We start from the raw sequence: 12,873 nt of genomic DNA on the forward strand, positions 1-12,873 counted from the left end.
GACCTCTCACACAAATAGTTCCAGAAACCTGGAATTTGTCTGCAAGATTTGCAGCTTGTGAAAACCTCACAGGGGTCAGTATTTCCAGGGCAGCAAGTTCACTGCTGTTATGGAGAGATTCAGTGCACTTTGCCTGTCAGCCAGGCATCACAACCCACTGGATCCTTTCACCCCCAGCAGCTGCCCTGCTCATTTAAACTGGCAATATAAGAACCCTGCCCCAAGCAGGGCTGTGTTTTGGTCATAAGGGGTGAGCATCTCTACGAGGGGCTGAGCACTGCACAGTCCTGGGGTTTGGGCTCCCCTGTAAGGAAAGGTGCTAGAGGCTTAGAACCTGTAGGATGTAATTTTTCTGTCTGAAAAGTCTAATTTCCGGGCCAGAAGGGAGCATTAGCTCATTCTGTGTGACCTCATGATAACCAAAGCCATTCCATGTAGCTTATTTACTCCCAGTGTAAGTTCAGTGACTTGTATTTGACTTAAACAGATCTTGCAGGGGGAAAAAACACACAAACTATTGGTATTTGTGATTACCTGGGTTTTTACTCAAAACCACAAGGACTATGGGCTGAAGCACAGATTTTTCTGCATAAAACCTCAATGCCTATCAAAAAGTGATGCCAGGCAGTACAAAGCAGATGTGTGGCAACAGACATCTACCCCAGGGCCTGAGGACTTAGCCCTTTGCAGACCCAGGTGAAAACAAGATTGTATTTTCATATCCCACTCTAGAAACAAAACCACAAGACCCTGCTCTGAAGTGGTCTGAGCCCAGGAGCTGCTTCCCACACCCAGGAAGGGACAATAAATACTGGGAAGATGGAGGAAAGAGTAGGAACAGAGTGCTGCTGGGAGCAGCCAGGGCCTGCCATGAGTCCCTGGGGGCCAAGCCATGCTGCTCACTGGTGCAGGTGGGCTTTGGTCCAGGTGTCTTGACCAGAGCCTCCCTCCAGCAATGTACTTAAGAAGAGCTCCCTAGGGAACTATTCCCTGTGCCTAACATTAAGCACATGCCAAAGAGCTTTGCTAGCTGGCAGTCACACCAGGGATGATGACCAGCCTGGGAATTGAGCAACTTCTCGAGGACATTGTAGGGATGAGAAGGATAAGGACCCCTCTTGGATGCAGGAAAATTATCAGGCTGCCAAGTGGTAGATGCCATTTGGTGACATGGAGATACAAGGCTCAGTGGATTCTTCCCTCCATGTAGACCAGCAAAATGCAGCCCCATCCCAGGGGAAAACTGAAGGCATCCCAAGCCTGACACTCAGCTGAAGGTAGGATGCAGGGCATGATGTCATGGCAGCGGGAACCACGGAACAGTTGTGGCTCCTACCCTTCAGCAAGGGGCAGTGAGACCTGTGAAGGGATGGAGAAAAAGGCAAACAGGCAAAAAAAATAAAGCAGCTTAAAGAGAAATGAATCCCCAGAAGAGATAAGGGCCCCCACCTCCCTTCCCCCATCTGCTGCGAAAGGATGATGATCTAAATCGCATTTCCTAGATGACACCGTGCCGATCTGCCGCCGGAAGCAGCGGTGGCAGCGCTCAGGATGGCGCCGGGGCTCCTTCTTCCAGGGGATGAGCCAGGTCTTCCCCCTGGCACTGCAGACCAGCCAGCACTGCCGAGAAGAGGAGCAGAGGAGCAGCCCTGCCCGGGGCAGCTGGAACAGAGGTCCTGCCCCATCCCAGCACCGCTCCGGCACTGCCCCTGCAGCCACACGTTTCCTTTCTGAGAACGGGCGGAAGGGGCTCACCACTTCCAGAGCCTTTCCGCACATGCTTCGGGGAGGCTGAAATAATAGACACCTTCTTTCAGATGTGGCCAGCAGTGGGAATGGGTGCTGGAGAAGGGCAGGACTGGGCTGTCACCCTCTGAGATGTCACTGGGGACTCAGAGGGAGTCGTGGTCAGGTCACATCCTACCTCGATGTACACAGGAATGGTGCGGGGAGCAAGGCAACACAGAGGACTGAGAGGATAGAAATCTGTGCCCAAAACCCACCTGCCCACACAAAGACACAGATTACAGCCATCAACTGCCTTGGCACATCCATGCCACCAAGTGACCACCAGCTTCAGTCCTAACCCAGCGTGTGACACAGTTTACCCAACACCCTACAATCTCCAGGTGTACCAGCACTTTGCAAGACAGGACTATGAGGATCTCTGACTGCATGCTGGGGACTGTCCTCAGAGGCCACAAAATTGCTGTTACTTCCATTCTCCAATTCAAAAGCCTCCTGGTTCATTTAGTTTTCTTCATGCATCATATTTGCTACCTGTTCCTAAGAATAGACCATCTTCATGATTTTCTGCATTCTCTGATTATGTTTCCCTCCTAAGAAACATCCTTTCAAAGGGCCTTTATCTGCAGGGTTGGCTGACAGTCTAATACTGCATCCCCATTCTGCATTTGCTGAAAGAGCTGATAATGTCCTAAAAAGAATTAACATTTAGATGTTAGTCCTGTAACCAAATATGAATCAAACAATGACTGTTCAGATGTCTAAAACTACTCAGGGGTATTTTCATTTAAGCCCTACCAAGCTTGTACCAGGGGTGAGGAGGTTTCTAAAGATGCCTTTGTGAGCACCAGCCACTGAAACCCTTCTCCTTGTCCCTCCAGACACAGATACAATTATACCCAGCTCCAGCACAAAGATAAAGGCTGAATTACAAGAGCAGCATTATGCTCCACAATCAGGGTCCTTGATTCCAATTGACAAGGAACTCAAATCATGCGCAGTTGGTCTGCGGATGCTTCCACTCCTGGAAATCATTCCCATCACAGGATAGAAACGAGTTCAATAGACAGGGTTACATTTCGTGTTTCCTCCCCAAATTGCTAAATTACCTTGTCGGTTTGTGAGATCTTACAAGTAATGCAGGGTCAAACCTGGCCAACACTTGTCTGGGATGTTTCTTTGTAGAAGGTTTAATTACCAGCTGCTACAGTTTCCCTGATAAGGAAGTGTTTTCTTACCTATAGTGGCATGGATGTAGCAGGACAGTTATTCAGAGATGCAGTGAAACCCTCCTCATTTTTAAAAAAGCGGTATATTTATCTACCATTCTGGGTGAGATATATCAAGATCCCTTGGGAAAGGTCTTGAGATCCCTTACAGACCTGCCTTTTGCTTTTATAGAGCACTCAAAACCAAAGCCAAATAAAAAAATCCCTCAAATATCCCAACTCCTACATCAACCCTCCAATTTATGCATACTCCAGAAAGTGCTGTCCTCCCCCCAAAATAGATCCTGACACTCTGGGTGGGTGGGCAGCAGTAGCCTCCTGCTAGGCTATCAGAGAAGGTATCTTTTGGATAATATATTGAAGCCAAACTTAGTGTGATTCATCCTCGCTTCAGCAAAGTTCACCAGAGCATGACGTTTCACATCAGTCCTCAGGGTTTAAGAGATTTTCCACAAGAGGAAGGGTGTTAACACCAGCATCCTAACAAGCAGTGACGTGAATAATTGTGCTGCATAGATCTAAATTCCTCTTGTCACTCCAGATGCAGAAGAGCCTTTTAGCATGCTCTTCAAGGAAAAAGAGAGCCCTCATTTGCTACTGGTAACCAAAGATGCCTGTCCACCATGCCTGCACAGGGTTTCTTCCACGCTCTGGAGACCTCACAGGAATCTAAGGGTGGTTCTGGTAGCAGAAATTACCACAGTGTGTGCCTGGTTATAGAGGCGAGAGGTCAGACTGATCCTGTAAAAGCCTTCAAAACCTCTGCCATCACAGCATGCTGAAAATGCTGAGAAAAACGCCCTTAATGTGCGTGTGTAACTCGATGTCTTCTGGGAAATACAGCCTGGGCTGTACCCCTGGGACAACAGCTCAGTTAACCCTTTGTGCACAGTTTGCATGCCTTTCTATCCAAACCACTTAAAATTCCTCCTCATTCCTTTCCCACTGACTTCATCTCGGAGTTAAAAAGAAAAGGTTATTTTCTCCCAAACTTCAGTGACAAGAGCCTTGTTGCCATCAAGCCACTGTGTAAAAGGTCCCTCAAACATCTCCATGTTTGCCTTGGCAAAAGAACTGCAGAGGTCATGGCACTTCCACAGGAATTTTTCCAAGCACCAAATTGGAAGCCCAAGAGACTTGGACTGCAAGGCAAAGGGAAGGACCTGCAGCATTTGGTCACAGTGCAAGTGACATGATCACCCTCAGCCAGACCAGAGTCAGAATGCTGCAGAAGCTGTTTTTAAAGTCCTCCCAGCTTCATGGCCATGCAAAGAGTGAAAAGGCAGATGGAGTTGTTTTTCCCACTGCAGAGTCAATCCACCAAGGTCAAGGCGCTCGCACAAGGTATTCAGACAGCTGGACAGAGAGCAACTGGGTTTGCCCTCAGCATTCCTGCTGTGTTACCCTGCACATCTCCATGCTCCCTCTCTTCCCCCAGCAAAGCAGGACAGTGCAGAGGATTGCACTTCTGCAGATACAGTGGCAGAGCCCTGCCAAGAAGAGGTGTCTTAAACAACCCTTCTGTCAGGACACAAAACCTTCTGGAGACCGGCTTTGAGCTAGTGGCGTTTTTAAATACACCCAAAGTGGGTTTCTTCTGTGACTCCTAGCTTTCCAGCTAATATTTTCCAGGCTTTTTTATCTATCACCTCAACAGTGAGACGGTCTTTTTCTACCCCTCTAAGTGATTCTCCTGTAATGACAACTCCAGGAGTTGGGGTTTTAAGGAAAGACAGCCAAATCTTAGGAGGCTCTTGACACAGATCCTGACTTTTGGCAGCAGTGCTCAGCCCACAACTGAGATGCTGACTGCAGCTTGGGAGATGCTTAAGTAACCAACAGCAAACCTATTTATCAAATGACTCCAAGTCAAGGGCACAGCAGATGCAAAAGCAGATATAACCCTCCTCAACAACCCTGCCTGCACAGAGGGCAGGCAACTGGAAATAGCTCCATCCAAAGCCACAGAGGGATGAGGGCAGCAGCAACCGCTTTATTAACCGTAGATTATTACACCCTGGTTTTGCATTTCAGGCACTTTTTAAATAATATTTTTATATCTCACGCATTTCATACTGGTTTCTGAAGGGATGAAGCTCCTGAGACAGCTTTGTTTTTTCTCATACATCTAAACAAATTAACCTGGAAGGCAGAGACCTCCAAGACAGCAGGTTCCTACAGGTTTTGTGAAGACCAGCACTTCAGTAGAGAAGGCTCTAGTGAGTGTCCAGCCTGAGGAGCTGCTGCACCCAGACCAAGGGGGTTCCCCATGGCTTGGTCCATGCCCTGGCACCTGTTCACATTCAGCATCCACAGAGCCCAAGATAAGCCATGGCACACACTAATGCCACCCATCCTGTGGAAAGCAGAAGAGAACAAACCACAGGTATTACTCACACAGTAACTTTCTCAAATATCTCTCTCTTCCATGGGTTTGCCCATACACTGAGAGCTCTAAAAATGAGCCTCTTTCTCTCCTGGTTTTATACAGCCAGGCTTTTGACTCCAATGAATGGAAACCTCACATCATTTTACCTTCCTCCAGCTGATCCCTGTGCTCACCCTGGCCCTGCCTACCCTTTCTCTAAGTCTTCATGACCATGGGTGGTCATCACCCCCTCCAGCACCCAGCCAAGACAAAAAACAAATTAATGGCAAATAAGGAATGCAACCCAAGGTCCTGAAACCTGTATTATATACTTCACAGTGTTCAGATCCTACAAGTGGTCCTCATTTTATATAGGAACTGGTTCCTATCCCTTTTTTCCCCTTTTCTCTCCAGAGCACTTCTGTAAACCAGGTCTGACAGCAGCATTACTACAGCACAGGCAACAGCTACACTAACAGCTTGGAGGAGCTGAAGTTTACAGAGCTTCCTTTACTCAAGGGAACTGCATTTTTCTAAGATTATATTATTACTTGGGCTGGTCGCTCAGTAATGCAACATCATTTCCCTTTTGGGTGGGAAAATTCTCTCCTTGTCCTCAGATGTGAATGATTTCAGCCTGAAAGGATGAACGCGGACTCTGCATGAACTGTGCCCCTTGCTGAAGCAGCAGGATGTTATATATATAGCAGCTGGGCATTAAAAAATATATGGTGATGGGTGCACACACATCAGCTGCATGTATGCAGAAAATGGTGAGAGAGAAGAGCTACCATATGTGACAAAACCATTTTCTTCTGAAAGGCACCCACAGATTTCATTCTTGTAGCCCTCTTGCATCTCCTCTGGATGAATACCCCAGCAAATGAACCTCTCAAATTTACAGAAATAGCAAATTACAATGCAAATGTTGCAAAAACTGCTCAAAGAAATAAAAATTTGAATTTACAATCAGGTCTGCTGCCACTGAAAATTGGATTCTGCCTTCTGTGTTCAGCCATTCAGGAAAGAGAAAAAAACTATTGTATGACCTACATCTTCAATTGAATGTAAATAACAGGGCCTGTGGTTGGGGTATTCAGGCCTCGTGATGAGCTTGCTCACAAGCTACAGACTATGGATTTTGCATTGAGCATTTTCAAGGGAATATTCTGAACCACCAACCTTTGATTTGTTTGGAGCACCTTCTGACACTCAACAGTCCCAGTGCTGCTTTGCACCATTTCAACAGCAGAAAGATGCCAGAGCAGGTGCCAGGATCTGGCCCTGCCTCTTTCCAGAGGAGCTCTGTGCTCATCCCAGAGGATCAGCCCAGCTTCCAGCAGTGCTGTTTGTCTGCCTAGAAATAGCCTGACAGCCCCAGAGACTCCTCACCCCTCCATATCAGAGAAACTCTTTTGAAACTATGTGAGGAAGGAAAGCCAGAATCCAGAGGGTTTACACTGGCTACCTCCAATCCATCCAGATCCAGACCATTTCTCTGGAGCATTTCAGAGGTTGCAGCCCTGCCTGAAGCACCCCAGGTGACTGGAATGGCACAGACAGAGGCATAAAGACAGTATTTCTGTGCTGCATATAGTCAGCAGGCTCAGCCATAGCTGAACCTTGCTACTCTGCAGCTATCCTTATTTTGGAAATGGCACACAGCTCCCATGGATGGGGAACCCACAGCTCCAGCCAGGAGGTCCCTCCAGCAGCAGCTCCCGAAGAGCTGTGGACGTTGGTAGTGCCTTAATCTCCACACCACAGCACTGGAACACTATCACTGTACTGACAGGTTTTATTGGCTTGATTAGCTTGTTAATTGAAACAGTTCTGTATTCTGTTGGGGTTATTTTATTAGCATGGATGAATGCTTCATTAAAACCAACACAACCAGACTGATGCAACAAAGTTTCATGTTTTACATTTTGGGTGAACAGCTACGATCAGCAGCATCCATTCATCTTCACTATGACCACCAAGACTAACAGCCTTTCTAACTTGGCATCATAACTCCTCTGTAAATGAGAAAAATCCTCTGCCACCTCTGAGAGATGTGATGGGGATGGAGCTGTCAGTCTCAGCAGCTCTGACATGCTCCCTGCAGATGAGCAGGATGGGGAGAAATGAGGGAGGATGGAGCACACACAACAGCTTGAGAGTTCAGCCATGGAAAGTTTCTGACTGGCAGCCCAAAAATTGGTATCTGTAAGAGCAGATGAAGAAAACAAGCTGTCCCAGAAATTCCACACTCCTCTAAACAGATCAGTATCTGCAACTTCTGATACTGAAAAGAATATTTGCCAAGTAACACACCCATGCACCAGCAAGGGTGGCACCAGCCCCTGCAAACATGGCAGCAACAGCCCATGTCCCTCATCCCCCCAGCCACGAGAAAAACAAAGTTAAATTATCCCTCTGAAGTGGTGATGGCTGCTGGAGCCGTCATGCTGCTGACACCTGCTGAATGGGCACAGGCTGGCACTGGTGGTTTGGTACTGGGATATCAGACTTTGTGGGGAGCCCAGTAATGGGCTTCAGCTACAGCAGCTCTCCCCTTACCCACTGCCCTGTCACAACTGCACAGCAGGGTCAGTCAATACACATCACTGTGCTCTCCCTGCCAGCCAGGTCACACAATTATCTCTCACACTGTACTCATTTAGCACTTAAATATCACATAAAGTGCTTCCACAGATTGATGTGTACCCAGCTGCACAGTGGACAGCCCCTGCTACCTTCCTTGAGCTTGAGATAGGGAACAGGCAGGAAAGATCATCTCCAATCTTTCTCCTTTTCTGAAATGCCTTTCCTTCCTTCTCTTTTCTTTTTTGCTTTAAATTATGTACCCCAAAGGAGCAGAGCTAAATCCATACAACCCCAGGGAGTTCGGATTCACAGCACACCAAGCAAATCCACTTAGAGCTCAGAGAGGAGCAACAAAGATGCCCAAGACAGGGAAACTCTGCAGCCTCTTGATAGCGATGCAGAGGCAAGGGAGGCAATATTTCCTTGTCCCTGCACCACAGAGGGAGGAAGCATCCTTCCTGCACCACCCACAGTCACCTGAAATTGCATCAAAGCTGGAGAGCAGCACCTTACCCCTCTGTGTCAGTGTGGCCGCAGGGAGAGCTGGGCTTTTGCCCCCAGGAACCACAAAGTACGTACTGCAAAATGTGAGGCAGGTTTGGAAGCAACAGCTTTGTGCAAACAAACATCCTCAGCATCTTCTTCCCTCGCTGCTAACTTTGCTTCTTCCTCACACACAGTTTCAGACAGAAAGTTAAAAATATACATAAATAAATACAGACTGTTTACCCCTTCCAAGAGTTTTGGAAAGTTTCTCCCAGCAGCCTAAATCTCTGCTGCGGCTAAAGCTGGTTCTTTCCCAGGTGATTTCACATCTCATTGCCAGGGCTCCAAACAGGGAAGCCACATAGAAAGGTGGCACCTGCCATGGGAGTGAGGGAGCAGGGACAGAAGGACAGACACAGATGGCAGAAAAGCAGATCAGCGTCTCAGGAAAAGCCCATTGCCAGTGGCTCCATGCTGTGCTGGGCACCGTGGCAGAGCACCTGTGTGGGTAGAAGTAGCAGGAAAAAGGACATGGCAGGAACAGGGAGACCCCAGCCATAGTGGCTTTGTCAGGGGCTCAGTTTTACTTCTGTTGTCCCTGTGGTGTCACTGGAATTATTCCCATTTCACAGATGGGAAACCTGAAATACTGAGACCTGCAGGAGGACAGAGCTTGTAACCAAACCCTGACCTGATGCAGGCTGGTGGCAGACAGTGCCCTTCAGCTCACTCAGTGCCCATGTGAAGTAGCTGCCAGAAGAGGTTTCGTGGAGGGATTTGATAATGTTTTTACTTTACTGTCACCGGCTTTCTTGCTTCCTACTTCACCTGTTTTCTTTTCCTGTGTTACTCTCCTTGGGTTCAGACAGTATTTTAAACATAGGCTAAAGCCATCTGTCCTCATCTCTCCAGCAGACAATCCCACAGAGGCTCTGGCAGGGAGGGTGGCAGATGCAGCTGAGGCACAAGCCAGCCAGGAAGGCAGTGAGGCTGCGAGGGCAGCCCTGCTCCCTTGCCCCATGATTTGTGAGACACTCAAAAGCCCCATTTCTACCACCACCGTCTCACCATCTGCTCACTAAGCCCTGCCTGAGAAAGGGCTTTTTCCTCCCAGCCTCAGACTGCTGCAGAGGGAGATGTAATCTCCATTTCCTGGTAGTGCCAGGGTGATGGGTTCGCAAGAAATGCTCCCCCTGCTTTGAGCAAATGCTTTCAAAGATGGGAAACGCCTCCGAGGGTGACACAAACAGGGATTTCTCAGGAGTCTACAACTCAACCTGAGAGTGATTCAGGAGATCCCCCCAGCCTGCTCCCATAACAGCAGACAATTCCCTTGACTGACAGGCATAGAGCTGGAGCTAACAGCGAGTGAATTGCAGCTGTCAGGACCCAGTGTAATTCATGATGCCATTTGCTGGGGAGTGAGCTGCTGCTGGGCTATTTATCACTCCTTCACCATGCATCCCCTGTTCCTTCTGGCTGGGGCTGACATAATTCACAAGCACCTGTAGCTGCTGAGCACTGCCTCTACACAGCAAAGCCTCCACCACTAAGCCAGGCACTGTTGGCCTGACAAATGGCTTTTCCAGCATGTGGACAGATAGTTCGAGCTTTTCAGACTCCTAACAAAGGAAATGCATTCCTCTACTGACTCTCAGGAGTCATCAAGGTCACAGGAAAAGATGCCAGACCGAAAGCTGAGATGAAATCAAATATTTTTTTCTGTCCACTGAGGAATTTGCACAGCTTTCATCAAATAATAGGTGAGCAGTTCGTTGGCAAATTGCAGATTTTTATCTTCACAAGGTTAGTAGCAGGTAAGGCAGCATTATTCTCTCCCAGTTTGAAGGGCAAACCAATACTTGGAGTGGCACAAAGAAGTAGCTGAGCTGGGAACAGACCCAAATCTCCTTTATTTTCATGCAGTATCCTAGTCACAAAGCTGCTCTCACACTAGCACTGCTAGTTAGGAGCTTTCTAATCCACTGCAGGCTACATTCCAGCTGATATCCCCAGCTATACATTTGGTCTAGTGTGGATACATCCTACAAAGGCACGCCTTGGGTTTGTGAAGAAAACTAAAATGCTATAAATGTAGTTTTGTCACATTTCCTGAAATTTTACAGCTCCATGCAACTGAACTTAACCTCAAGTTCCAAAGCACGATGTTCTCTCCACATCAGAAATTAAAAGATAAAATTTGACAGTCCAGCTCAGGCAGGCAATGAATCCTAAAACCCTCTTAAAACCCACGCAGGACTAATTTGTTATATTGGATTCCTTATACCACCTGCAAACACCCAGTGCTTTCCAAACTCATTGAGAATTAGTCATCCTTAGAGATATGTGCCTTCTTTGGTGAGTAAGTGAGCCAGTTTACTGAATGACACTTGAAGCGTCCCTGCTTGTTCTGGGAAAAATAAGGTTTATCCTGTGCTGAAACCAAATTCAGCACAATCTGTAAAGCATGAAACTAGGCATTGCTCGTGATAATAGCACTGTAGATGTAGCATGCAAGCAAAAATGTGACTTTATACACGACTAATCTGACAGTCTGTAGGCAATAGAGAGAGAGAGAGGGTATTTACAGAGAACTGATAGCATCTGTCCCCACACCTGATAGGGGTCAGTAACTAAAGTGAGATGAGAGCATTTCTGGAGACAAGCAGGAGGCAACCCAGACCCTGAAGACCACCTACAGGAGCTCCCAATTTCCCACCTGGGTGGGTAGACACATGTGGACACTGCTCCTGTGCCCCCCCAAAACCTTTCTCGAGTTCCCCTGTGAAGTTTCCACCGCTCACCTTCCAGTCAGTCCACACAGCTACAACGTGTTTACACTTTCCCACCCACCATTCCCATCCCAAACCTTCACCCACTGAAGCAGTAGTCTGTAGCGCGATGAGCTGGGCAAGGTTAAAAAGGGAAAGGATTTGGGGGGAGTGTTACGCTTTCTAACTGAATCAGCTCTGGGTGATGCCGGGATGCTCAGCAGCCCGGGGTCGCGGTGCTGTGCGGGGTCCCACGCCACGAGAGACCCGCACGATGCGGACCCCGCGCAGTCCCCGCCGCCCCACGGGCGCTGCCGGGACGAAATCCCGTCCCTGCCCTTATCCCCATGCCCATCGCGGGTCACTCACCCGGGCTGCCTGCGGGTCCCGCGGCGGGAAGCGAGGAAGGACGGCCGAGACGGCTTCGGGACGGAGGAGGAGGAGGAGGTGGAGGAAGACGCCGCGGGGAAGCGAGGGGCAGCGACCCGGCCGGTGGGACCGGGACCAGTCCCAAGCCCAGCAGCAGCAGCAGGGTGCAGGCTGCCGGCATGGCGCTGGGGGTGGATGGAAGGGGAGGCGGGGGGGGCAAGGGGGTGGTTGTTCACATACCCGGAGCGGGACAATGAATAACCACGTAAATAGCGATTTTTAATGAATTCCCCGTGCCCCCCCCTCGGGGCGGCGCCTTAGAAGTGCGGGGTGCCCATAGCGGAGGGGGCGAGGGGGGGGCCCGGCCAGCAGCGGCAGCAGCCTGCGGCCAAGTGCCGGCGCCCGAAAGTAAAAGGGCAGGCGGCGGAGGCTCCTCCTCGAGCCTGACATCACCCAGCCGCGGCTCGGCTCGGCTCGGCATGGCCCGACTCCCCACGGCCCCCCCCCACCCCGGCCCGGCCCGGCCCGGCCCCCAGCGGCCGCCCCCTCCCGCCCCCGCAGCCGTCGGGCCGCCCGCTCCCTCACCCGGCTGGCTGCGGCATCAGTGGGAGTAATAATAATAATAATAATAACAATAATAATAATAATGGTAGCAACAACGACGCTCATTTTCACTTTTACTTTATTTTTCCTGCTGCATCTCCCGGCCGCTCCGGGCGAGCAGGACCCCCGTGCCCGCCGCCCGCAGCCGCCGCGGAGCTGCCCCGGTTCTGCGTTTAAATGCTGGCACGGCCACCCCCGCGACGGCAGGGTCACCCCCTCTCCCGCTCTGCATAGCCCCGAACTTAAATTCTATGGAAATCAAGTCCTTGACAAACAATTCAGCTCTTTTCTTGGTTGTAAAGCTGACCGCCTTTTAAACGCCAGCAGCAGCGTACGAGGCTGAAACTTCTTGCAGTGGTGAATTTCCCAGGCCGGGCTGTACGGGAGGCAAAGGATTTCCCTTCATTGTTCTGAAATTCCCCTTCATAATTTCATGCTCCCAGTTCTGGGACAGAGCACTCAGCAGAGCAGTGGGTTGGGCTTTGCCGGAGCTGCTGGCATCCCGGTGCGCCAGGTTTAGAGTCCCCTCTCCCTCTCCAGGGAATGCAAACCCATCCTGGCCAACCTCTCCCCTCAAATCGCTCCCGGGCTCTATGCTTTTCCCTCGAGCTGCTTCAGAACCAGATTAATTTCCACAAGCCAGGCAGAACCCGACCTTCCAGAGGGGAGGATGACTGGTGACAACTCACCACGTCCAGACGGCTGCAGCCTC

At 49.6% G+C, this 12,873-nt stretch overlaps 1 protein-coding gene across 4 annotated transcripts in view; it reads right to left on the minus strand.

Annotated features, from left to right (window-relative positions):
- The window catches only part of HEG1 (heart development protein with EGF like domains 1), a 52,035-nt gene extending 40,119 nt beyond the window's left edge, over positions 1-11,916 (minus strand). For 3 of the 4 annotated variants that reach the window (XM_088168311.1, XM_088168310.1, XM_088168309.1), the window contains exon 1: positions 11,559-11,914. In XM_088168311.1, the coding sequence (XP_088024437.1) occupies positions 11,559-11,739 (181 nt within the window). In that variant the 5' untranslated portion in view covers positions 11,740-11,914. Of the gene's footprint in view, positions 1-11,558 lie in introns of all 4 variants that reach the window. The other variant, XM_088168312.1, reaches the window with a different exon arrangement.
- Between the last annotated feature and the right edge of the window lie 957 nt (positions 11,917-12,873).

The sequence above is a fragment of the Sturnus vulgaris genome, chromosome 7 (assembly GCF_052056855.1).
Source record: "Sturnus vulgaris isolate bStuVul1 chromosome 7, bStuVul1.hap1, whole genome shotgun sequence".
NCBI classification, from domain to species: Eukaryota; Metazoa; Chordata; class Aves; order Passeriformes; family Sturnidae; genus Sturnus; species Sturnus vulgaris.